General features: G+C 33.7%; 3 protein-coding genes across 5 annotated transcripts in view; 1 reads left to right on the forward strand and 2 right to left on the reverse strand.

The window, feature by feature from the left end:
• Positions 1-416: 416 nt before the first annotated feature.
• LOC123707547 (cilia- and flagella-associated protein 45-like) lies at positions 417-8,060 on the reverse strand. The gene is made up of 12 exons (XM_045657670.1): positions 7,925-8,060; positions 7,450-7,642; positions 7,015-7,219; positions 5,440-5,575; positions 5,095-5,230; positions 4,114-4,249; positions 3,383-3,561; positions 1,932-2,081; positions 1,688-1,792; positions 1,509-1,588; positions 1,269-1,365; positions 417-1,025 (listed from the first exon to the last, which is right to left on the reverse strand). Exons 1-12 carry the CDS (start codon positions 8,017-8,019, stop codon positions 945-947), a joined length of 1,593 nt encoding a protein of 530 aa, XP_045513626.1. The 5' UTR covers positions 8,020-8,060; the 3' UTR covers positions 417-944.
• A 566-nt stretch (positions 8,061-8,626) lies between these two features.
• LOC123707023 (S-adenosylmethionine mitochondrial carrier protein-like) lies at positions 8,627-12,341 on the forward strand. The gene is made up of 6 exons (XM_045656773.1): positions 8,627-8,935; positions 9,199-9,319; positions 9,484-9,629; positions 9,782-9,880; positions 10,762-10,917; positions 11,962-12,341. Exons 1-6 carry the CDS (start codon positions 8,879-8,881, stop codon positions 12,235-12,237), a joined length of 855 nt encoding a protein of 284 aa, XP_045512729.1. The 5' UTR covers positions 8,627-8,878; the 3' UTR covers positions 12,238-12,341.
• Positions 12,342-15,233: 2,892 nt separating this feature from the next.
• Positions 15,234-26,975, reverse strand: part of LOC123707210 (rhophilin-2) — a 69,053-nt gene continuing 57,311 nt past the window's right edge. For all 3 annotated transcript variants that reach the window (XM_045657071.1, XM_045657072.1, XM_045657073.1), the window contains 12 exons: positions 25,861-26,014; positions 25,000-25,141; positions 24,740-24,831; positions 23,948-24,097; positions 22,782-22,940; positions 21,833-22,019; positions 20,261-20,381; positions 19,759-19,886; positions 18,742-18,926; positions 18,225-18,470; positions 17,107-17,259; positions 15,234-16,212 (listed from right to left, as the gene is read on the reverse strand). In XM_045657071.1, coding sequence (XP_045513027.1) covers positions 16,030-16,212; positions 17,107-17,259; positions 18,225-18,470; positions 18,742-18,926; positions 19,759-19,886; positions 20,261-20,381; positions 21,833-22,019; positions 22,782-22,940; positions 23,948-24,097; positions 24,740-24,831; positions 25,000-25,141; positions 25,861-26,014 — 1,900 coding nt within the window. In that variant the 3' untranslated portion in view covers positions 15,234-16,029. The remainder of the gene's footprint in view (positions 16,213-17,106; positions 17,260-18,224; positions 18,471-18,741; positions 18,927-19,758; positions 19,887-20,260; positions 20,382-21,832; positions 22,020-22,781; positions 22,941-23,947; positions 24,098-24,739; positions 24,832-24,999; positions 25,142-25,860; positions 26,015-26,975) is intronic.

Raw genomic sequence — 26,975 nt, forward strand, 5'->3', positions numbered from 1 at the left:
AACAACATAAAGATCGTGACTTGTGAAAGGAAACGCAAAACAGATTTGAAAAAAAAATGTCAATATTTTTCAAATTCAATTTATAGTTAATATTGTTAGCATCAAGTATAATGTTTTAACTATTGGCTCAATGTTTAATGCATTTTATTTTGACAGCACCTTGAATTTTAATTGTTGAAATGTCATATAATGGTTTTCTTTTATGTGCATTAACGCATGTAAATTAGGCCCATAAATTTCCATTCATATAAACTTCTTATCTCTGTTACTCTGTTTATATTTAGTTTTTTACTGATAAAAACCAGACTGAATATTGCTTTTGAGTTTTGTATTTTTCTAAAATATGGTAATTGCTGTAAATATTGCTATTGTATGAGTTATTACTATGTAGTAAATAAATATAAATAGAAAACGTGTATTATTCACTCTCTTTATTCAAACTTAAGAGTCAAAAATTAAAAATTTCAAAAAGCGTATTAAGCTCTAAAAATAATACCAAAATGGGTTTAGATCACATAAGTTGTACATCAAATATCTTTTTCGTAATTCATAAAAGATTAAAGCATAACTACATATAACTAGAGCCCCACCAACTTATCTATGAAACCGTTAGAATTGGGGTTACCACAATAATATTAAATGTCTCATGTTTGTCAGTGTTGCGAGTAGTAGGATGTTTTTTAACCTATTTCACAGATTATGAATTCTCTATCACTAAAACGTCTAATCAATTTATACTAGTAGGTCAAAAAGGAAGTTCACATTAAATTATTCTCTATATAATAATGTGGAACTATATCTACAATACATGGAATTTGCATATTTGTAAATATATATTAAATAGCAACACTCATACCGCCTCTCTGTACATAGACAAATTGATGATTTAATTTAATAGCAATTTCAGTCTATCGTTTATTTTTATTTCTTATGTATTGGTAATATTAATATCCATATTTTCCGAGTGTCTGCTCTACTTCTTTCACATATTTCTCAGCAACCTTCTGAAGCCTCATCTCGGCCACCTGAAATTTCCAAATTATTTTTTCACTATCGCATTAGAAGAATATCACATATATACCAGGCGTTAAGCAATTGTAGTAAAGTGTGAAATTTGTAAATCGTTGTATAGACAATAATTTTCCACGTGATTTTTCCACTGTAATAATAATGTTCGTAAATGATTCTTATTCACTAAATTATTTTTATCGATTCTTCTTTAATGAAGTAAAATTAAATAAATTTGAGTAACTTTTTTCTACTCCTACCTTATGCTTGATGATCTTCCTCTCGTATTTATCCTGTTGCTCTTGTTCCATACGCAGTGCCACGCCTTCGTTGTGAACCTTCTCTCGCAAATTAGCTCTGCAAAAATATCATAAATCTTGAATAACTTGTTGAATAGTTTTAGATATACACATGGTATTACCAATAAGTTGTATAAAATTTTAATACAAATTGTATTACATTAATTTCATATAAATAACTTAACTAACTACATTTCTTACCTAGCTCTTTCTTTATCATTGATTTGCTTCATGATTTCTTGTCTGTGCTGTTCGATGCGAGCTTTGCGTTTATCGTCCAGCTACACAAAATCAAACAACTTTTAGCTAAATATGTACTTTTGTTTATTTGTAGTTTAGTTCTCTTATTAGAAAAAATGAATATATCACCCATTTTATACCTCTTTTTCCTTTCTAATAAACTCTTCATTCTGTCTTGCGGCGTTGTTGAAACTTTGCTCATCTTTTGCAATCTCACGCGCAATCAGTCTGTGTATATCGGTTATCTGAAAATAATATTTATAAGTAGCATAATTTAATCATATACTCGTAAAACAAATGGGTTAAAAACGCACAACCTCAGAGTTTAGAGTAGTGCGTCTAGTCCGTTAACATTCACCTTTCAAATATGCACTGACGACTCACCTGTTGAACTCGTCCCTCATGCAGCCTCCTCATCTCACGGTTCCTCTTAATAGCCGCCTCTCTCTCCTTCCGGCGGCATTCTCTTTCCACATCCTCTTGAATCTTCAAATTTCTTATGCGTTCTAACTCTTCTTTCAACTCTTGTTCAGCCTTTACCAAATCAAAAACCATATTTAAGCAAATTATAAGGCATTTCGTATATTATAATAATACGTGGGTAATACTGAAAATGTTTAGAACGGGCCAGTTAGAAACATTGCTAATGAAAACTTATTTTAATTTTAATTTTAGAACTCTTTCATAACCTAATGTAGTATATTGCATTCATTTGTCATTTGTTTTTGTTAATTGGTGGCAAATCTAAAACTCTTGTTACACGTGAAAACGCGAGAAAATTTTCGGTCTATGATTTATTTGACTTTTGTTGTGGGCTTACTCAACAACAAAGCTATGATAGAGCGCGATTATCATTTCTTAATGAAGCCCCATCTCGTGCCAGTATGAACAATTGGTTTAACGAGTTTATGCGTGGACGTAGCAATCTCAATGATGATCCTGCGGGACGCGTGAGGGACAGGGATCCTTTAACAGCAACTACTGAAGATAACATCAGTGCTGAGCGACGCATGATAGAGGAAGATAAGAGAGTCCTATGACCTATCAGCAGATACGGGCAAGCCTAGGTATTGGTACGAGTCAAATTAAAAAAAATATTACAGATGGATTCCCCATACTTTAACCGACGACCGGAGACACCTTCGCATGGACTGGTGAATATTTGACTATGGCAGGTGTCGAGATAATGAGTTTTGGCGCCCTATGACTTTCATTTATACCCAAGAACTAAAGATAAAATTCGAGGTATTTGCTCTACGAGCCCTGAAAATGCGGTGACAGCGTACGAAAATGCCATAGAAGAGACCTAAGGAAGAATGGTCCCACTGGATTTCTCATTGGTTCCATCGCATGCAACGATGTGTAGAGGAACGTATTGGCAAGTTTCTACATTAAGCTTTTTTTTATTTTCCAAACAGAATATTCCTTCATCAAATATAGCTAGTCCTGACAACGCCTGAAAACGGGTTTTCTGAAAACTTGACCATTCGACTACGCATGTTCTGAAACTGTCTGAAAAATGCTTCAGCCTCCTGACAACTAGGGTAACATTATGAATATGACGATTTTCTATTATGTGACTGACACTCTTCTGCACAGACATTTCAGCATGCTGAAAAGTTCTCTAACTAATGGAAAAATCTAGAAACATTGCAGTCAACCCGTCTTCTTAACAATATGTCTATACGTAAAACGCTAAAAGGGAATCGCCGCGACAATGTAACCCGATTTTCCTGGAAAATGTAGGTGAGAGTACGGAAGGCTGATCTTTTCTTGTCTGCACTGCGTTAAAAAGTAGTATCACAAAGGTCCATATTGGTTTCCTGTCACTATACCTTTTGAGCCTTAGCGATATGATCGATTCCTTTTTGTTTAGCAGCTTTAATGGCTTCTTGTTCAGCTCGGTTCTTCGCTTCGCGCTCTTGTTTCTGTTTGAGGAAATTCGCAATACGAAGATCCATTATCCTCTCTTCTTCATTTTGGACTTGTTTGTAGTATAGGAGTTCAGCGTTGCCTGTTAAAAAAAACACAAAATATATAAACAATCTATAGATTAATATAACACTTACTGTATTTGTTTTATATAAGTAAATTCTAACATAACCTCTATAAGAAGTTTCGTATTCTTTCAGTATTAGGTAGATGCTCTTAGTTCTGTGTATTTTAAATAAGTGTTTATCACTTCTTTTTAATGGCTTTATGCAAAGTTTAACAGCAGTGATGGCCTAGTGCCTTCAGCTTGCGACTCTGATCCCTGAGGTCGTAGATTCGATCCCCGGCTGTGCATCAATAGATTTTATTTCTATGACATTAGCTCGAGCAGTGAAGGAAATCATCGTGAGTAAACCGGCTTGTCTTAGACTCAAAAAGTAGACAGCGTGCGTCAGGCACAGAAGGCTGATCACCTATTTGCCTATTCGATTAAAAAATGATCATGAAACAATCTGAGGCCCAGACCTAAAAAGGTTTTAGCGCCATTGATTTTTTTATGCAAAGTTTAAATCCATTAGTAACTCCTATTACTTAAGCTACATACTACATAATGAGTTCAGGTTAAACGTTATACCTTGGTCAAGAATCTCTTTCAATTTTGCCTGCCGGCCGTGTTTTTCCTTTAATTTCTGCGCCTCTTCAATTTGCATCGCTATGTTCGCTTGATTGACTCTGATACTCTCTTCTTCTATACGTTCTGCCTCCATTATCTGTGGAAAAACATGTAATTTAGATTTGTTATTGTTAAATATCCCTATTTTATTTTAGATAGGTTACATGATATCGCTAAGTTGGGCATAGTTACTGAATTTATACTTTAAGCGCGTTAAGGAAAAGTGATGAGAGTAAATTTTTACTGATGCGCGCGCGCACCGTCACAATAAATCGAAACCCTGAATTTAGCTATAGTCAACATTTTAGTTTTTTCCATTGTTAGTGTCGTTATTTCTACAAACAGAGAATAAAAAATTTGTACGCGTGTACATAAGTACACAAGCCTTTTTTTATTTGTGGGTATGTACGTACTTATAAGGTTACTTCAGGTACTTCTTGGGTTATTGGGGTGCTTTAAATAATAGAGGATTTAAGTTTTACTCTACATTAACCACTCCCGTACAGCAACATAATATAAGCGAAATAATGAAATGTTATTTGCTATGTAACAATTGAAGGAATTACCAACGTCTGGCTTTACTCTCGGGGAATAACTCGTTTATAACACACTTATAAAACTAAGAAAGCCTTAGTGAGCAAAACAGCCTTGGCTCGTACAGTACTATTTATAAGTAGTAATATATATGTGTTATTTTAAAGCAAATTAAATTAAGATTTTGAAGTATTTTCATGAACTTGTTCACTTTTGAAACTAAGGGTCTAATTGGTACAATCAAAGGTACATTAATCTGGTAGCTATTATATTATATGCAAATAAAATAAAGTTGAAGAGGCTGAACGGGAAAACGTGTATATTAATTGTACTAAAAAACCTAGTGATGCTCTAGGTATTTTATCACTAAAAGAGGTATGGATGCTTGCAGACAACAGTATAACTGACCTTAGCAGTTTCATGAGCTTTGATTTGCTCCTTCAGTGCAGCGAGATTCTGTAAGCGAAGGTGGTGACGTCTATCCTCTTCAGATTCAGCGCGAGAGACAGCCGCTTGACGGTTCTCCTCCATTATTGAGTCCAATCTAAAAAAATTGTTTAAATAGAAATCCATATAAATAGCGATAAACTCGCCTTGTTGTATACAAAAATATATTTGGAAATTTACAGGCCTAATTCTCCTAAATGGTGTAATTCGAACTCTCAATCAAATACATATGAAGAATAATACGTTTAAGTTATCCCGAAGACATGTAATTAAGCTGCAGTGAGTTTTTAAAATAGTCATATAAACCTTCTTTCTTCCCCTTCCAGTTCTTTCTTAATAAGATCCTTCTCACTGATCTGTGCATCTCTTATCGCATGGCACTTGGACGCCAGTATGATTCGATTACACAAACGCGGTCCTTGCATGTTGTCAGCACGAAACACTGAAATAAAATTAACCTGTTTCACATATGTTACCATACGCCTGTCAAACAGGGACTCATAGCATCAAAGTAATTAACAAAATATCAAGGTGTCAGAGAGGAATAAAGCAAAACATGTTAACTAGAAAGAAAATAAATGTAAGTATCTAATATAATCAAGTAGGTTAAGGTAAGTCGAATAATTTATTTATTTATTCCACATCATTATTCTATCTTAACAGTTACAACTTTTTTTAAAATGTAATAGCTGGCAAACGGTCAAGAGGTTCACCCGATGTTAAGCGATACTGCCGCCCATGGACACTCACATTGCCAGAAGGCTCGCAAGTGCGTTACCGGCCTTTCAAGACAATTCTTGATACGCTATTATCTTAAAAACCCTAAGTCGAATTGGTTCGGAAATACTTCAGTGGGCAGCTGGTTCCACATAGTGGTGGTGCGTGGCAAAAACTGCCTTAAAAAACGCTCAGTTGTAGAACGACGGACGTCAAGGTGATACGGATGGTATTTTGTATTTTGCCTTGACGTCCGATAATGAAACTCAGCTGCGGGTATTAGACCGAACAACTCGTCTGAACACTCCCCATGGTAAATGCGGTAGAAGATGCAAAAAGACCCAACATCTCTACGCAACGTCAAGGGATCAAGCCGCACGGAAAGTGATTGGTCGTCGATGATTCGAATTGCTCTTAGTTACAACAAATTCGATAGAACGATAAAATAATACCCACACCGATTATCTATAGATATACCTATATCTATATTATCTATAGATATACCTATTACATTAATTACCTATATAATAAATATAAATATATAACTGACAATATAGCAAGCAACTCTTGTGACCTCAGCCTATGTGCAAACAAATATGTCTACCTCAATAGAAAATTTGTTTAGTACTTGTGTTGCTCGCGTGAGTGGTTCATAAGAGGTCCTTGCGGACAAAATCTCTCCCTGATGGACGGGAATCTCAATCATTCAGAACTTCGTGGTTATGCACTTCTGTCCTAACACATTAACTGCCGTTTACTCGGATCCGAGTGGAGCGTGGCTATAGTAGCGGTGCCATCTACTCGGATCCGTAAAAACGTCCCGATTAATTTTTTATTTGCCAGTAAAACCCGGCTTTTGAGGCGAGCTCACGTTGCTTAGCGTGCCCACTGTGGCAATATAGTCAACTCACGAAAACAAAAAATAATAATATTATACATTCATACATACATATGTTCAAACATTCATATTTACTTAATCAAAATTCGCCATAAAAAGTTCTGGTTTCCGGCTATTAATGCATTCAATGTGTTAAAAACTATTGAACCGATTGTTATGTAACTTGTGACTGATGTAAATATCTACGGTCAAACTAATAACGTCCTTTTTGTAGTCTCTAATAAATGGAATCATTTTTTTATTTTATAGAAATTCTGTTAACTCACATTCCGCTCTAGACAGTGTATGAGCAGCCTGATCAGGTCCCTCCAATTCAGCAGCTTCGGCGCTGCCCGATGAGGCTTCAGCTCCAGGCTGAGGCTGTAACTGCTCTTTGAGCATGTTTTTACGACTCTCAGACTCGTGGGCAGCTTTTTGAATCGCAGCCTCTTGCGCGTGCATCGCTGCTAGCTGTTCTTCTTGAGTTACAATCTATAAGAAACGATCGTATAACAGAGGAGAATGTATACAAGAAGAGTAATGATATCGATAGTGATGTAACAACTGGATTAGAAAAAAATCATGAAGTGATTCTTGATATTGTCTCTACCCACCTGAGAGAAGCCTACGCTGTATGAAATGCAAAAGCTCTAATTTTAATTTTTGACACAATAATGGCAAAGAAAACTAATACAAATAATTCTTAACAATTTGTAAATTACCTTAGCTAGCTTTTTCAGCCGTTCATACTCATTCTTACTCATAACAGCTGGATAAAAGTTGGGCTCTGTCTTTGGCACCAACAGAGTCCGCCAACCGCCAATCTGCGGTACTAATGTGTACTCGTGTTTCGGCAGCTCGCATTTGTGAATAGGACGGTCGGTTATCGGGAATTTCAGACGGCATTCCGATGGCCTGAACAATATTTTTTTTAGATTAGATACTGGCGCGAATCAGGATCAATAATGAGGAGTTTTGGTTGGAAGGCACATTTTGATATAATTTATTTAAGCATAATAGACCCAGATCTGGTAATTTATTAATTAATTCGACTAAAATATATATATAACAATGATATTAAATATTTCTATATTTATTAAATAAACCATTCGCGTGCAGACCGTACAATACTTGCATATAATGCATAGGTAGGCGTATAAGGTTGTCTACAGTATGTTTAAATATTTTTATACCCACCTGTGTAGCTGGTAACAGCCGCGTTCAGACCCCTTTTTTATAGAATGATATTTGATTCCCTCGTGAGGGTTTTTTGTGGGTGGAATTTTCGGCATTTTGAAAATAAGAAATTAAATAAACTTTTATCACAAATGCTCTACTATAATAAATAACCGTTGCCGAGTAACGGAAGTACCTTATTTTATAGATTACATAACGTACCCATGCCTATTTGCACACAGTCTATAATTACAGTTGACGATATCAATACGTCCGACGTTAATTAATAAAAGGCTTTTATTGCTGAAACAGTCTGAGGAAGGGTTTTATGGCTGGGTAATACCTAGTACAGTAATTATGCAACTAGCGTTACCTGTGACAGGATTGGCTGTCCTATGATTTCCTCACAAATTTGCTTTGTGAAAACGTAGTTTTGGCAAACTTTTTCTGTTTCAAACTATATAATTACTGGTAGGTACGGCACCTAAAACCTATCAGTCAGACTTGTTTTATTTGATATGAATGATGAATATATTATATATAAATAATGAATATAGAATGGCATTTGTCATTACATACAATTGTTGTATTACGGTAGCGCCTACTGGAAAATACCGATGCTAGGTAGAGCCATAAGTAGCATAGCTAGTTTTTTCTGTGGTGGTTACTACTACTATACTGTGGTTTTAATTACATAACTTCAAACTTGACATTCATGTTAAACTATTTATCAAAAAAGGAATTAGATTTATTTAGCAATAATTATAATGAACACACAAGAAGCGTGATTTATATTTAATATATTGTTTCACTATTTATAATGTGCATAATTATGAGTGCGGCAGTTAGATAGTGAATTTTAATTCTATAGAAATGTATTTTAAGTTTATAGCCGTTTCGTAGGTTAGGTTAAAGTTATTCAAATTATCGGCGGGAGCGAAATTAATTTAAAAAACCCAGAATTGAGAATATACAATGGAAGGAAGTGAAGCAGTGAAATATACTTTAACATCATATGCTGCCCCTTTATTCGTATGTATCTTATTTATGTCTATATTAAGTCAACATTTAATGTTAAAATATATACCTATTACATTAATTATTTACAACAATTGATGTTAACGTAGTAACGAATAATTGTAGTTAAAATATATTGGTGGGCAGATGACCAGATTGAAGAATAAATTAAATATAAAGTCCTGGACACAGTGTACTATTAGTAGTTAATTAGAATAATAACATAATATAATAATAATAGAAATGTTGAGCTGTAATTAAAGAGCAATTTCTTTTAGGCAGGTGCAATAGCAGGAGTATCGGTTGATGTTGCATTATACCCTTTGGATACTTTAAAAACAAGATTACAAAGCCAGCAAGGCTTTTATAAAGCTGGTGGTTTCAAAGGTGTCTATAGAGGTAAACAAATGAAAATTTAAATTATATAGTAAAGGGGAATATGTCTGTAGTCCAAAACTTTTTAGGCATGCAATCCTTATGTTTTCTAGAAATTATCAACAAAATTTGTAATCATTTAAAAAACCTAAAAACCACACATTACAAAAAGCTTAATAATCTTTCAGGTCTTTTGACAGTAGCATCTGCGTCAGTACCAACATCAGCCTTATTTTTTGTGTCTTATGAAGCAACTAAGTCTCTAATGACTCCAATGGTTACACCACAGTACTTACCATTTGTACATATGTTTGCAGCTAGTGTTGGTGAAGTGGTAAGTTGATTTTGGCCTACTAACTTTATAATTGTTACAGTAAAGCATAGTAATAAAAACTATAAGTAATAATTTCTTGTTGTAATATTGAGGTGGCAAATATCACATTTCCATTTGTTTATTCAATGTTAATTTAAGATGTAAACTTACAGTTGGCGTGTGTACTTCGTGTACCAACAGAAATAGCCAAACAAAGAAAACAGACATATGTTGGAAAAGAACAAATGAGCAGTATTAGAATTCTTGTAAAGGTAATTGTGTGTAGTAATAGATTGAAATAAGTAACAACCAAAGTTTTCTATTGTGTTACAAAGTTATTCACAAAACAAAATTGTTCAATAAGTTATCATTTATATTTCTGGCTTTCTTAAATCATATCTTTAGAAGTTTTTATGTATTACATTAGTAAAAGTTATTAAGCATGCTGTGTTCGCATGTTAAAGGTGTGGTAATGCCTGTTGGCAAACCTTTTTTAAATAAATACATGTACAATATACATAGGTCACGTGGAGTAAGTATTGTGTATCAATGTCAAGGGTTACAGCAATTTAAGAGTTTTGTAATGTTTAAAGTCCTACATAATGTTTTACAATACCTAAAATACAAAAGGAAAACTTATTTTGTTAGTTATTCAAATTTAAAATTTAAATTCTGCAAAATTTAAAAATCTGCTCATGATTGGGTAAATTTACATTTTGAATATTTTAAAACAGTTAGGAACAGTTTATTTGCATTTCTAATTAAGGTACTTCTACCTCTTGATTTGGCCAATTACTTCAAATGTTTCAATTATAATCTCTCTGTAACTGATTTTAAAAAAGAAAATATATCAGTTTGTATGTATTTAGTAATAGGATTACTATTAGTAAATACATACAACTAGTCAATAAAAGAAAATATTTGTCTTATAAAAAAGTCTATTAAAATAAATAATACAAATAATCTATCTATTATGGGGACATATATCCCATTAAGTTTTTCGATAAATCGTTTCGAATGACTACACAGAGCAGTCATATGGAATCTGAGAACATTTTTTTTGTAAATTACTTACTTATTACTACTTATTTAATTTTCATACAAGAGTGCCACTTTGGGACTGGCCGTTTTTAATCCTTTTTTTTAAATCTAGGCACTCCAAACGGATGGTTTTCGTAATGGTCTATACCGTGGCTTCTTTTCCACTGTACTGAGGGACTTGCCCTTCAGTTTCATAGAGTTACCGCTTTGGGAGTTTCTTAAGTCTGTGGTGAAGGAAAGGGCTGATGGACAGATTAGCAGTTTTCAGGTATACACAAATATACTATTCTTTTTATAGATGATATGAACAAGAAGGTTACATATCAAATTATTGTTATAATTATATATATTTTTAAATAAATCTTTTTATAACACTTGCTGTTGTTACACTGATTGAAACACTTTAATGTAATGATATATATTAAAGAATTTTAAATTGTTTTACACCCAGTTCTTTATAGACAAATATACTTTTTATAGATGACATGAACAAGAAGGTCACATATCAAAGTATTGTAATTATATATATATATATGTATTTTTTAATAATTCTTTTTATAACAATTGCTGTTGTTACACTGATTGAAACACTTTAATGTAATGATATATATTAAAGAATTTTAAATTGTTTTACACCCAGTTCTTTATAGACAAATATATTTTTTTATAGGTGACATGAACAAGAAGGTCACATATCAAAGTATTGTAATTATATATATATTTTTTTAATAATTCTTTATATAACAATTGCTGTTGTTACACTGATTGAAACACTTTAATGTAATTATATATATTAAAGAATTTTAAATTGTTTTACACCCAGTTCTTTATAGACAGATATACTTTTATAGGTGACATGAACAAGAAGGTCACATATCAAAGTATTGTAATTATATATATATTTTAATAATTCTTTTTATAACAATTGCTGTTGTTACACTGATTGAAACACTTTAATGTAATGATATATATTAAAGAATTTTAAATTGTTTTACACCCAGTTCTTTATAGACAAATATACTTTTTATAGGTGACATGAACAAGAAGGTCACATATCAAAGTATTGTAATTATATATATATATATTTTAATAATTCTTTTTATAACAATTGCTGTTGTTACACTGATTGAAACACTTTAATGTAATTATATATATTAAAGAATTTTAAATTGTTTTACACCCAGTTTCTATATTCATACTACAAGCCGTAATTGCTGTGTCAATATTTATTTCCTGTAAAAATAAGCTGGCTTTAGTCAAGAGTACAGAAACCAGGCGTTATCATAGTTTTTGCCTTCACAATAATTTTCAGAGTGCCCTATGTGGTTCCTTAGCCGGGGGCTTTGCCGCGGCCGCGACGACTCCACTGGACCTAGCCAAGACCCGTATAATGTTAGCTGAAAATTACGCGGAAACCCGCAAATTAAGAATAAAGCCGGTGTTATCAGAGATTTACTCTGTTAATGGGTTAAGAGGCCTCTTTGCAGGTGTAACACCGCGGTTCACCGGTTTCATGGTTGGAGGTTTTGTGTTTTTTGGCGCTTATGATGATGCGAAATCGTTTTTTACGCGCCATTTTGATAGGTAACATTGGATTTTCATTTTATAAGTTCTATAGTCATGAGTCGGGTACAATATGTTGATTTCACAAAATTATTTGATATACTAATTGTATATAATATATATATATATATATATATATATATATATAAATTTACAGTATTTATTCGTCGCTTTCAAGTTTTTTTTTTTTTAAATTAAGCACCCATGTTAGCCTAGTGGCTTCAGCGTGCGTCCATGAACCCTGGCTGTCCACCAATGGACTTTCTAAGTGCATATTTAACACTCGCTCGTACGAGAAAATTCTTGGGGACACCGACATGCCTTAGACTTAAAAAGTCGACGGTATGTCGTGTCAGGCGCAGAAGGTTGATCACTTGATAGAAAAAACATAATCAGACTTGGAAGATTGTATCGCCACTGGAGGTGTTAATTCAAAACTTATATTGCACTAATTATTTTGTATGAATAAAGTTAATAATAACATTATACTTACAGAAAGTACAAGAATTATTTGCTAGTGTAATTAGCGCTAATTGTCATTCAAACAGCGAAAGAAAAAATAGTTTTAAAGGGTATAGAGTCGGCGCTACGTATGACTCGTATGTCAATAGCCGATGCGTTCTTGACATATGAAAGTAATACTTAGCGCTAAGTATGAGTCAAGTAATATATTAATATAAAGGAGTATTTTAAATACCAAATATTGTTATATGTATATGTGATGATTCAAACTGTAGTTCCTAGTTTTCATTGTTATACTGTAGGACAAATAAAGATGTTTTATTGTTTTAATGCTGTTTTTATTCCTAATCAACGACACCAGACAATTATTTCAACCATTAAATTCTTGAATAATTAATTACTGAGAAGTCATCACCTGGCATAATGGCGCAATCTGGGCTCCTCGCGAAAGAAAGTACAGATGATGCTGGAGCGGGTACAAAACAAATTCATCACCTATATTGTAGAATGTATAATATCGATTATTAACTGCATCAACTGCACTAACCGAATAAACTATAATAATATTATTAACTGTATCGACTGTTGTAATTGGGTAACTTATTAAGTCTTATAACTGTATCCACTATAGTAACCGAATAAACTATAATAATACTATTAACTGCATCGACTGTAGGAACTGGTTAAACCGCTTTAAGTCTATTAACTGTATATACAGAGTAAAGTTCATGCAATGTCCTTAGATTTAACGACAAACCCGCTAAACCGTCGAATTAAATTGGCTTTGGTTAGTTTAGCTCGTCTTCCATACAATGATACACTATACATAGCATTACATCCACTCTCAATAACGACAACAATTGATAAAATTAGTAAAAACTGCGCAGCTGTGTACGTACTTTTGTCGCTTTTTATCCTAGCCCGCAATAAACTCGACAGTCGGCATCATGCCTACGAACTTTCTAAGAAATTGTAAGATTACTTGCACGTGTAGACTGTTGTTGACCATGACTAGTAAGGAGTCATGGATTATCTATACATTTGTCTTCTCTCCATTTAACGATGATTTGAACCTTCACAGCAACTGCAACTGTTCTCTCCTGGAACCCGCTAAAGCAACCAAATACCTATGATTAATTATTGATTCAAGGTTTTGTTTGGGTTCCCAAATAAACTACATATTATTAGCGGTAGCTGATCTAGTTCATAGGGTAGGAAATTAAACACTAGTTCACTTAATTCACTATTATTTACTTCACTGATTTTACGTGAACTGTATAGCTTCAAACTTGTACAAAGGAATAGCCCGAGCGCTTTTTTTTTGTATGGAAGTGCGTCTCCTGTGAGACTCGAACCTCGGCTTGGGCCGTCGCGGGGTGGTCAATCGCCTGAAGGGCAGGACGGAAGCTCACTGGAGTGAGCTAAGTGCGAAGTAAAGGTCCTCGCCTTCACCGGTGAAGGCGGTTTTTTACCCTAATTTGTGTTTGGCTATTTTTATTATTATTGGCCGCGCGCATCAAGATAGTGTATACTGCGTTATGCCAGTCTATATTATCTTACTGCATATCGGTATGGCACACCCAATGTGCCATTCTTAAGATATCCTATAGGAAACCTTTCCGCTACTCAACTTCAAAATTGTTTGAAGAAACAAAGCATTTAACTGTTAGACATTTATACTTAATAGCAATATGCGGACTTTTTGGAAACGAACACTCGATACACCACATCAAACACAACGCAAACCTATATATAAGCAATCCAAAAAACGCACTTTCTTCGCCCAACGCTTTCTCTCCTTCCGAGGCCCTTTCATCTTTAACCACTTCCTTAAAAACAAAATTATCCTCAATATTTCAAAACTCACATTACATACACGTACTGAAAACCCCAACCTGTCCTATGCTGACACAGAAAATATTCTTAGTGTGCAAAAATAGTTTAAATATAAATTTGAGTTATGTAGATATCATAAAGGTAAATACAGTTTATATGTTAAAAGGAAGAGACTGGTTGCCCACAACACAGGGAATCCTAGTGTGAGGGCCAGTGCACTTTACTTTACCTAAATATCCTGTAAATAATAATTATATGTATTATTATTAACAAAATAGATCCTTATCGATTTCCTTGTTGTAATTTTTCAAATAAAAATGTAGTTGTCCCAATCTATATGTCTATTTAAATCATAGACCAATTTTCAAACAAAAATTATTTATTTTCCATATACATATATTAAAACGATAATTTATACATCTCATTAACTTTACATAATATACATTTAATTGTTACATCTAATTACTTATAGGGGACTTCTGGGTGCGATCAATGTTTTACAAAAATAAAACTTTAATATCGATCACATCCAAAACTTATTAAATATCAATTAGAAAGATAAGTGTGCAAATAATAATACTTTTTTATCCTCTGGACTAGGTTAAGAAAACAAAATTAAACCATAGATGGCGTTTCAGTAATAGACTATAAACTATAGACTGAGCATATTCATATTAGTACGAACTCTTCTTGTCAAAAATTATTCAGTTTTTATATTTTATATTATATTTTTAGTGTTCATATGACCCTTTTTAACACAGCGTAGACGTAATTTCCTAGAAAGAGATGAAAACTCGATAATAAATTACGTTAAAGGAATAATGTATCTATCTATGAGAATGCTCAGCTTCACTACATAAAAATAATTAAAAACGGAATAAAACATTAAATAAAATAGTTTTTAAATAGACAAAAGCTTTAAGAAAGAATTATAGTCCATTAAAATTGTCTGCCTTATAAAACATCGTTTTTTCGGCAACTGCGCACGTCTTAAATGACAAAGAAGTGACAGTTGAAAATGAAAAAAGGCGGGAGAATGGCTTAAAACGTAAAAAACAATAAATAGTTAAAAGATATATATTAAATTCGGAAATACTTTGGAATATCATAGCCATTATAAAAATTAAGTACAAGTTAACTCCGACAGGGTTAACAAAATAATTATGGACGGAATATATTTCTGTAAATAATCTACGTTATATTTGGAAGGGTTACAAACAACTTTCACACATTTTGAATTATTATATAAAATAAATTTCTGCGTATTTTAGGATATTCTTTTAATAAGAAGTATCTATTATATTTCTTGAGTGAACCAAGTTGGAATCTAAAAACGTTTTAGACAATGGTTTCAAAAATTTGACAGACAGAGATGGAGCGATAATGGTATTACGTAAAAAAAGGATGAACTTAAAGTTCGTTTCAACTGCCAATTAACATTAATTAACTACCATTGCTGTCTCTTTCATGTCTTTTATGACCATTTTGACATTACACACGTTTTGGTATATTGAGCAACCTATCTGAATATGACGTTGGTTTGAGCTGGTGCATGATCTCGCGCTGAATGTCTGCGGAATGGATTCCAGGAGGGCATCCTTCGGGCGGAGGATCTTGCTGTGGCACCTGTGGAACCACTTGAAGTGGAAGCCGCTGATACTGATCCTGGGGTTGAAGATTGGCGACTTGTTTCAGGGGATGACTGCAAATTTAATTATAGCATTAGCGTCCTTGAGCAACTCGAAAAACAGTACCAATCAATCAATCATTAGTTAAATTTAATATTAATTTACTAAGTACTTTAATTTTTTTTGGCTAAAACTGCTATAAATGCCGTACTATTGTTTATATTTATCTAAAATAAATATATTTTAATAACTCTAAATTATTCACTATTCTATAAGTTTTTTAAACGTAAAATATACTTTGTATTGCTTTGTATTAAAGTGACAGTGATGTTTGAAATATTATATACACATGTTATGAATTCTAATGATAAAATCGGTCCAGTAGTTTGACTTTATTAGTTACAAAAGTATTTTTAAAATATTATTAGTATATTACAATTAGCTGTTTGACAAGATTAATAAAATAATTTAGTTTATTTATTAATATAGAACCAGCATATAACTAATAATAACCATATGTTTAGTTAGCTTTAAAAATTACATAATTTAATTTAAAGAACGCTTCCGTAGTCAAGATGGCGTCGCACCAGTCTTTATGACATACCATAAATGTAAACACATTAAACAAACTTCAAGTTTTTAACGTATTCATTTTCTTTTTTAAATTACTTAAATACACATATATTATATTTCGATTAAAATTAAACTCCAAGACTTAGGATTAGATAGGCGAAGACATATTATTAACAGACATGCTATGTCATCGTCCCATCAACTAATCTGTGAACGTTTTTTGACCTTCCTTAGGAATATTTTAGATTTTAGATTTTTTAATAAATAAATGATTATTTAAAAGCTAGTTTAATCCAAAAGCTTTTTAAAACCAAGTTTATATTACTTTCAATAATAATTAAATTTTATACTGTCAAAAAGCCTTTGCATGATATAAGTACATATGTAATCTGTACCTTATTAGATCCACTATCCATGGGTGTTGCAAGTCGTAGTGTGAGAGTCCGTCCTGCGCGTTGTATCAACGCTACAACGGCCTCGTGACTTGACCATTTCACGTCAGTATCGCCGATAGATATTATAAAGTCACCCTCTCTCATACCGGCCATCTGTAAAAATACTTCTTTTATTACCTAAAACAATTATCCTAAAGATTATCGTGTTTGGCAACACCGAAGGCAAAAGATCGCGTAGACGTTCGCCAACTAGATAGACTAATCTAACAAAGACTCTCCACGCCCTCAAAATTATGCACAGTTGTAAAAGAAGTGCTGGACCGAAATTCATGGAGGAAAATTATTCGGCCCAGATCTTACAATACAGCCGACCACGATGGACACGGTCAGACATGACCGACCCAGAGAGAGACCTATAGTTAATAAAGTTACATTAAAACTTTCGCCTGCGAAAGAAAAAAAAACAAACCAAAAAACAGATCGGAACCGAGGTAGGTATACCTCAAATGGAGGGAATTTTCCAATATTCTGAGGGAACATTTTAATTTTCTCCCCAAAAAAGGAATGTTTGGTTAAATTTTTATCTTTTAAATTTTATTACCGAATTCCGACGATTTATTCCTCTTACTAACAAATCGTTTTTTATTAACAAAATTTTGAATGCTCGTGTCATCAAATCCTAGTGCAGTTTTGGTTTTTTAAATAGTTTTCTTGAAAACTGAACTTTTGTCAGAAATAATTATCATATTTCATATTTTTCTTGATTGGTTAGAAAATATGTATTTTGACATACTGATAGTTCGACCGAACAGTGTTGGTCTCAGTATGCGACTCTCATTCCTAAGGTCGTAGCTTCAATCTCCGGCTGTGTACCAATGGACTTTCCTTATATGTTCGCATTTAACATTCGTTCGAACGGTGAAGGAAAACCTCGTGAGTAAACTGATTAGACTGACAAATGATGATGAAACGGAGACAGAAATCTGAGGCCCATCCTTAAAAAGGTTATAGCCTGATTGCTTTATTATATCGATATACAATGAAAAAGGAGTCAGCCTGTAATAAATATTATTATTAAGACGAAAAATCTTTATATCTAAAATAGAGAATTGACTTACATCAGCCAATGAGTTAGGTTCAACAGCCGCTATTACAACTGGCGCTCCCCCTCTAACCGTAAACCCGAATCCTTCTTCCTCATTCATATCGTATTCGCTGGCGGCTCTTCTTAAGTCCCTCTTATACTCCTTGGGGCAACTCTCATAGTTGATGTAGACACCATTTTGTTTCGTCACTTCGTAGTCGTATTTTTCGTAGTACGTGCTGTTGTCTTCTGAACGGTCACGTTTGTCGCTTGGTTTTCGCTAAAAAGAAGTTATTTTACCAATATTATACCTAAAATATACGTCGAAGAGAGTTGTCTGATTGATGAAATACGGAGCCAACCAAGCTCCTTTTTCGGTCTATTTCTCTATATTACCCTAAAACTTCTGAAAAAACTATCTGATATCGTTTTATAAAGACCTTTTAGACTCCAAAACCTTGGTAAACCCACCAAAAATAGACTCAGAAAGATGTCTTCCCTTTTGCCCCATGAAGGGGTTTCGCGATAATCAGTAGGCCTACATTCCTTACCTTTGGTCTATCACTTCTTCTTTCCCTCCGTCTTTCTCCATCTCTCTGCAACTGAACGAGTCTTGGTGCGCTCCAGTGCCTCTTAGCTGAGAAGACAGCTATAGGCCCGAGGGTCTTAAATAGGTCTTCTACTCTGTGTTGGGCGAAGTCCGGGGGCGTCAGAGCCAATTGAAATTTAGATGAAGCTGGAAAAAAGTATTTTTCGATTATTCGACTATTAAGTCTTAAAACTTCTTTTTTGGGAGATAGATAGAGGAAAAAGATTTTGGGATTTTGTTATTCTTTACGTACGTAAGTCTTTTAGCTAAATTACTGTTTCGTCAAATTAAGTTTTCGCTGTGATAAGAGACAGAGTACTTTAGTTAAAACGGTGGAAATAGACAATTTTTTATGAAAAGGTTTTTTTTAATGTATCAATTGTATATATTTTTCTGAATGTCGTGTTAGAAGAGATATTATTTTTCTAGTTGGTTTGCAACTGAGCGCATATTCCTTTCCAAATGACAATATGATAATTAATATGACATTTGCATGATATTTTTATATGGTTAATTGTACGGTTTTTTATAGCAAATAAAAATCTTTGCAAATAAAAGATTTATTATAAAAAGACAGTTTAACTTTTCTATATTCATTTATAATTTACATTGTCCTACTATATTCCAATGGAACAAGTTGTTTATAATTTTACGAGCTAAAGCTATACAATTTGGTCACTCAGGCTTTCTTAGTTTTATGAGCGTGGCGATTTCCTAAATCATCAGAGTTACGCCCCGAGAGTATAGCCAGACGTAGGCACTCTCTTGAACAGTTACATTGCATTCATTCGTTACATAGAAATTAACGTTTCATTATTTCGCTGCAGTATTTGCACAATGATAAAGAGTTTTAGTTTAATAAGTCTATTGGCTTAGTAAAATGACCTTAATCACACAGAATACAAAAAAACGTTCGGATTTTACGTGCATTATTTTTTGAAACACAATTATTTTTTTATTCCAGTTATTATCAACTTACGTAGTATATTGGGTACATCAAGAAGGTCTGCGAAGTCCGGTTCGTCAGCCAATTGAGCTTTGTCCCGAGATGCTCGCTCACGATGCGCCCCAACTACCAGAGACAACGCCTCTTTACTACGTAACTCACTGAAATTAATATTACAACAGTTATAAAAGTTATCTTAATATAGGTAATCTTAACCATAGTTAAAAATGTTTTTAGGGCAGTGTTGGCTATTGGCTTCAGCGTGAGACACTCATCCCTGAGTTCTATGTACGCATTTAACATTTATCGAGATTCAGGCACTGGCAGAACACCTATTATAGGAACAATATTTAAATTAAAAATGTAATATTTTTTTAGAATTAGTAACTATTATTTTTTATGTCTATTATGATTTTGTGCTGTACAGTAAATTTTATATATATTTATTATAGAATGCTGTGAATTGCTCATAATTTAAAAACAACTTTAAACATTGAATATTTTTTTTATATTTCCTATAAAACATGATACATACCGACACATCCTTTGTAGCCTCAAAGCCTCCTCATATAAAGCTAGTGCTTCAGCCAAGTGCGCACGTCCTAAAGCCATATGGTCCAAGTCCTCATCGTATTTGAACGTAGGGGAAATCGAACCTGTAACCATTACATTACTTGCTCAGAGGATCTTTCTCGCACGCTACCTGCGTTTTTGAACTCGTCTATAATATTATATTTTTCATTACCAAGTCAAATTGCTCTCTTGTAATTAAAGTATCATTCTGTCAAATGGTGTTAACGCTGTCATGAAAAGAGACGGATGAGTAACGATGCAATTCGGTTAGATTAATTTTTATTAGGCTGTTATTTTATGAATTAATGCCGTTATGGGGTGATAATATGACACAAATACATTTTTTTAATAACAATCAAAGGTCTGTTTCGGTAGAATCGATTATAATAAAAATAATTATTTATATTTGTATATTAAATTTAATTTTACTATTTATATAGACGTATAATTAAATCAATATCAGTCTTATAAGTATATTAAGTCTTGTATGGTGTTTTTATAAATTTATCATGTATATAGTCTGGCCATAGATACTGTTACATAAAATTTTCTTTTTTTTCAACTTTTTAATTATTTTGAATTTGGAACACGTATGTTATTTATTTAAAACTTCTTTCGATTTTGTGCGCCATTTCACATATTTTTTCGTGTTCATTGTCAAATTACAATATGGAATGGGGTTTTAAAGAAAATAGGATTGCAGTGATCGCTTTGAACACAGAGTGGGTATGGAACCAGACACGTCAAAAGCTTGGTATCAGCGGTATGTTCGTAAATCGTACTATCAACAGATACAACACTTCGTCTGTCGAAGACCATAAAATATCGGGACGGCTGCGTCCTGTTAGAACTACAAAGGCTAAGCGCAAGGCACGAACTAATCAAGTGTGGTTGAAACCAACGTTACGCAACCGGACTTTATAAAAGCTCAAGACTAGCCCTCATCTACACATCATTGAAAGTCAAAATCTTTGGAGCAAGCAGTGGCGAAATTTTTCTTTGGAAACAGTGCGTAAATCCATACATTCGTGGCCAAACAGATTAAAGGCCTGTATAGAAGCTAAATGTGTCCATTTGGATTAGAATATTTTTTTATTTATTACTGAACCTTTAATAAATATGTAATTAATTTTTTTAATAATAAATACGTTATTACTTCATTAAAAATAAAATGTATTTTCATTGTAAAACATATGGCTGGACTAGGTATATTGCGTTATTTTATCTATATAGCTCTTAAACATCACGGTTTCATCATCCATCACCATCATCAGCGATGACAATCAAACAAGAATATGTAAAAAATAAGATATACACGTGTGAAAATAATGAGAATTTCAGAAATCAGGCGCACCGCTAACCAGATTCATGCAACTTCCTCGCTATCAAAGCAGACGCAGTAAATCCCAAAAGGGACTTTTTGCATCAGGAAATTGGCAAACTAAATTTATATATAAATTTGAATATATGGCTTGGCTATTTAAATTTTTTTTTTTAACGAAGAATTAACGCTAATATTATCCATATTCCTTACCATTATGATTACAATCTGGCGGACCATACATGGCGGCTAGCCGTTCCCTCGCATGTATCACGCTGGTGGTATGTAGGAGTCCAGTAGCGGCGTACTGATGTGCCAAAGCGCGGTAGAACTCAGTCTTCACGTGAACGAGAGACACCCACGAGTATGGCACGTAGTTGAACACACCTTCAGTTTGCATCTGGAAAGTAAATTTTTTATATAGTGGCATTTCGCATACGAACTAATATAATTTATTTGCTAGCCTCGTTTCCTTTGCCAACATATTCTTTTAATTTTGTCATATTAAGTGTTTGAGACAAGGCTGAACATTTTGCTCACTAAGGCTTTCTTAGTTTATAAGCGTGGCGATTAACTAAATCGTCAGTTACGCCCCGAGAGTTTAGCCAGACGCATATTTACATTATATTGATTTAGCATTCGATTCTTTGCAATCAACATTTAAGTACTACGCATATACTGGCTCATGATCATACCCTTAGAGAGTTAGGGCTTCTTCTGAGGCCTAGTATGTAGTTATAGACTATTCATTCACTCACTGACTCACTCACTCACTCACTTATGCACTCAAGCGTGTTAATAACAGTTGAAAAATCAAGAATCAAAATAAAAGATGTAATTGAATTATATATTTTAAGGAATGTATATTTAAGCTTGTTAAGGAAGAGCAGGGAACCCTGACACATGTATTTTTTACTTAAAAAGGTTCCCAAATCTTACACATTGTAATGCATATGTACTTAAAATGAATAAACACATATTTTATTATTTATATATTATATTCTTATACGCGAGTGGTTAATATATAGTTTAGATAATGTCCTCTAATATTTAAAGCACTCTGATGCACGGGATCATCAAATCTATCTTTCAAATTGCTATTGAAAAACAAATGGCGTATTTTTTTATACATAAGTATACACATGTAAACAAACTGCATTACCTTTTCATACAACTGGTTATATGTGTGCGCGAGTTGCGCGCTCTCTTGCGCAAGATCAAGACACATGTCAGTGTCGTCGCGCAATTCCCGATCTCGACCTCGACACGCTTCACGCGCCTGTAGCTGGAGCTTCTCGAAGAGGCATTCGCGGGCTTGGGCCTGAAAATATTTTTACACAATCTTTGTTAAAATGAATTTATTTGGACTAAAAAGTATGTGTGTCATTCTTATTATGTGTGGACATGAGAATAAAAACATTTTTTTTTTCATTTACGGTATGACATAAAACAAAAGACATACGTGTCTTGATATCACAATAAGAACTGTGCTATTTTGAATTCTAAATTGTACCATTAGGGCCAGGACGTACAGAAGGTACCAGTTAAAAGTACATGATAATATAACCATAACCAACGAGCATATTATGGTGAAAGTGGACGAAGCTAGAGTACCGTAGCAAGTGGCGATCCGCAAACATTGCCTTGCCCTACAGGAAAAAAGGCCCGAAGACGAAAATAAATTAATTAAAAAAATATTGTATATTTCAGTTTGTAGGCCTTTGCCTGACATAGACTAAAATACTGAAATGTATGGACACATATTACTGCTGACAAGTGATAGCCATACATGTTAAAGTACACTTTACACAGGTTACATTGCACTGTTGTTAGAAGAGAAATATTTCAACATCGAGCGAAAACACTAGTATAGATTGCTATTTATTCGTTTATGATAAGAAGACGGGAGGACGATATAAAAAAGGTAGCGGTGAATGTGGATTCGAACCACTAGAAAACTGAGGTCGTTTTTTAAGGCAGTCTATGCCGCGCCATGAGGAACCAGCTCCCCATGAGTATCCAAGAAAAAAGCGAATCAATACTTAAAATGCCGTAAACGCATTTGCGAGCTTTCTGGCTATGCGAGTGTGTGTGATGGGAATAATTTAGAGGAGTCCTTTGTCGAAGGACAAGCTGTAAATAAATAAACAACCGTTTGATAGATAATAAGAATAGATAGGGACTAAATATTATATTACTTTAAGCATATTTACTGTAAGTTCAACAGTATAAAAGGCTTTGAATTTAATTGGTTAAATTTTTGTGCGACCTCTGACGGCTACTAACCTAAAACTCTAAACAAAAACAAACTCTGTGCTAAATACTCACAGTCATAAGCGTTCCCAGTACAAGCAGTGTGTGCGCAGCTAGGTCAACAGATGGCGCGTTTGTAAAGTTTTCGTGAATGTAACGGAGGGTACCCGCCGCGCGGAGTAACGCGTCCACAGCGCCATCTAAACCCGCGCACGTGTTGCGTTCCTAATAAAATAAATCATATTGATTCCTATTTTGGTGTATCAAGTAGGTATAGTTTGTAAACTATTCTCTAAATAAAATACTTACACTTATTGTAAATCTGTATAATGAGAACGCATATATTTTTCATATTATCTCCAATAATTATGTTCGCATATTTTCGAAGAAAATAAGCAAGTTGAATGAATTTTTAAGATGTACGTATACACACTCCCACACACACCTCAACAAGTAAATTATTAGTGCAGAGTAATCCGATTTTGGCTAGTATTTAATTTAACTAAGTGTCAAAGTCAATATGTCAGTAGTGCCCAACACATCGATTTTTCAGTTCAGTTGGTCGCTGATCGGAGCTTGTGCCGGACGTGTGCTCAGACTTATTTTAAAATAAAATGTCGGACAACGACAGAGATAACTGGCTAATATTGATCGCTACAAATCTGTGATAAATATTTTTTTAAGGCTATGTAATATCTATAAACTCTTAAATAAATAAACATAAACTATAGACCCACGAACTACGAATGGGTACGACTGCATTTGTATAGAATATTTTGTCTTTAATTTTACTAGACATTTAAATAAAGATTATAAACATTAAAAAATAGATTTTTGATAGATTTTTCAAAATTGCACTGATTATACCTGTCTAGCTCCAATCTGTGTGTATATACCAGCAATGTTAAATAAAACGCAGGCCTTTTCGAAAGCCACAGTCCTCTGACACGAAGGAACTCCTGAAATACAGAATACAAATAATTTTAACGACAACTTTATAGTTCTTTTCGCTACCTAACAAATCGTGGAATTGATAAATTCGCGATGATTTTATATTATATTGAAATACGGCAGTATGTAACGCTTTATACATAATTTGCTTATTAATATGTATTATAATGAAGTACCTGTCAATGAGTCGAACCATTCGAAATAGACCCCAAGGGATCTATCAGGTGGGAAGAATCGCCTCTCGATATAGTATAGTTGGTTATAATATTTAAAGAGGAGAGCCACGCCAGCTGTTGAGCGTACTGGAGTTCGGATGGCCTGAAAATTATACGAATAGACGTCAGATGTTGTCATAGTTTTTAACCTCACCGTCTTGAGCCCCAATACCGCTTTATTATCGCAAAGGCTAAGTCAGGAGTGATTTAATGTCATTTTATAATATGGGTAGCTAAACGAGCTTACGGGACTGCCGTTTTTGGGCGCATATCGCATAGTCGCAGCTACCAATACCATAGATACCAATTTTAGTGGGTGAGTTGCCGGCCTTTAAAGGAGGAGTATACTTTTTAAACAGATGAAGGTATCTGCCAGGGAAGACCCCTACCCCTCCCCTACTCCCCTACCGGGAGTCGATTCCACAGTTCACTAGTTTGAAAAGGAAATTGTCTTGTGAAACGTTCTCTAGAAGATTTTTACCCATCAAGGTGATGGCTGGCTTCTTTTTACATTATATCATATTTCGTAAGTATTGTGTCAATAATGTAATGTATTCATTTTTTTACATTGTCTTGTCTTTGAGTTAAACTAAGCGTAAATAAAGTTTTTGATTTATTTACATTAAAATAATACTTAAAACATTGTAATCGAATGAATTTGCAATGGCATCTGTTGTTTCTTTTTCCAGTATTTCATAGACAATTTGGTCTGGATTTTTATCAGTAGGCCACGCAGTTATTTATTCGCTATTAATCTATTATTGTAGAACATATAATTTTTCATAAAATTGAGGAATTTAAAGGGTTGCAGTCGTCCTTTACCTGTCTCGTATCCATGAAGTCCGATATGGGGTCTTCGTACAAGGCGGCATCCTCGCTATAATGTTCCAGGATGAAGTCCTTGAACGGCTCCCGGAAGTCAACTTCCTTGGTTTCTTTTAAGCCAAGGGGAATCATCGGCATTACACACTCCTTGCTGGAAAGTTTAAGTGAGATTTAGACATCAATGCGAACAGAGACAGAAAAATTCTTTCGCGGAAAACACCATGTTGACAAACGCAATCGAAGACATGTAGTTACCATCATTTATTCATAGATGGCGCTACAACGCTCGCCCTATGAGTTCGGTATCTGTTTTAAAGTAAGTGATAAATATACCTTCTGTGCCTGACGTCTTTAATTATGAGGCACTTCACAATATATTTAGTCAATATTTGTAGGTAGTTACAACGCACATTTAGACATATCTCAGGGCTGCCAGAACTCTATTGTATGCTTATAATTCGAAAATTTAATAGATCTAATTAAATAAAATAGAGCAGTGTTGGCCTAGTGGCTTCATCGTGCGAAACTTGTCTCTGAGGTTGTAGGTTCGATCCCCGTGCACTGTGCACCAATGGGCTTTCTTTCTATGTGCGCATTTAAAATTCGCTCGAACGGTGAAGGAAAACATCGTGAAGAAACCGACTTGTCTTAGACACAAAAAAAGTCGACAGCGTGCGTCAGGCACAGAAGGCTGATCACCTAGTTGCCTATTAGGTGAACAAATGATCATAAAACAGATACAAAAATCTCAGGCCCACATTTAAAAAGGTTGTAGCGCCACTGATTTATTTTATTAAATTTCACATTAAAAATTAATGTGAAATTGTACTTAGCAGATACATTGCGTTGGCTGGAGATTGATTGTTTTGGACTACAATACAAAGGCATACTAACTTAGAAGATTTTTTAATATACTTTTAAAATAATATTTAAAAGGGTTATACAAAACAATAATCAAATATTTATCAAACACTTTTTCGTCCGGGAATCGTGTCCGCTTCAATACCCACAGCAAATAAACTAATGTCACTACTAATGGATTTTTCTTTATATATATATATATATATAAAGAAAAATCCTTAATAATAACTTATTATATATATATATAATAA

Source organism: Pieris brassicae, chromosome 3 (genome assembly GCF_905147105.1).
Source record: "Pieris brassicae chromosome 3, ilPieBrab1.1, whole genome shotgun sequence".
NCBI classification, from domain to species: domain Eukaryota; kingdom Metazoa; phylum Arthropoda; class Insecta; order Lepidoptera; family Pieridae; genus Pieris; species Pieris brassicae.

Coding starts and splice junctions, on each gene's coding strand:
- LOC123707023 (XM_045656773.1), top strand. CDS start 8,879: ATGGAAGGAAGTGAAGCAGTGAAATATACTTTAACATCATATGCTGCC. Junction 9,630..9,781: donor CAGCTAGTGTTGGTGAAGTG/GTAAGTTGATTT, acceptor GTAAACTTACAG/TTGGCGTGTGTACTTCGTGT. Junction 9,881..10,761: donor GTATTAGAATTCTTGTAAAG/GTAATTGTGTGT, acceptor TTTTAAATCTAG/GCACTCCAAACGGATGGTTT.
- LOC123707547 (XM_045657670.1), bottom strand. CDS start 8,019: ATGCCGAAAATTCCACCCACAAAAAACCCTCACGAGGGAATCAAATAT. Junction 2,082..3,382: donor ATATCGCTAAGGCTCAAAAG/GTATAGTGACAG, acceptor GATTTGGTAAAG/GCTGAACAAGAGTTGAAAGA. Junction 1,589..1,687: donor TTATTAGAAAGGAAAAAGAG/GTATAAAATGGG, acceptor GATTTTGTGTAG/CTGGACGATAAACGCAAAGC.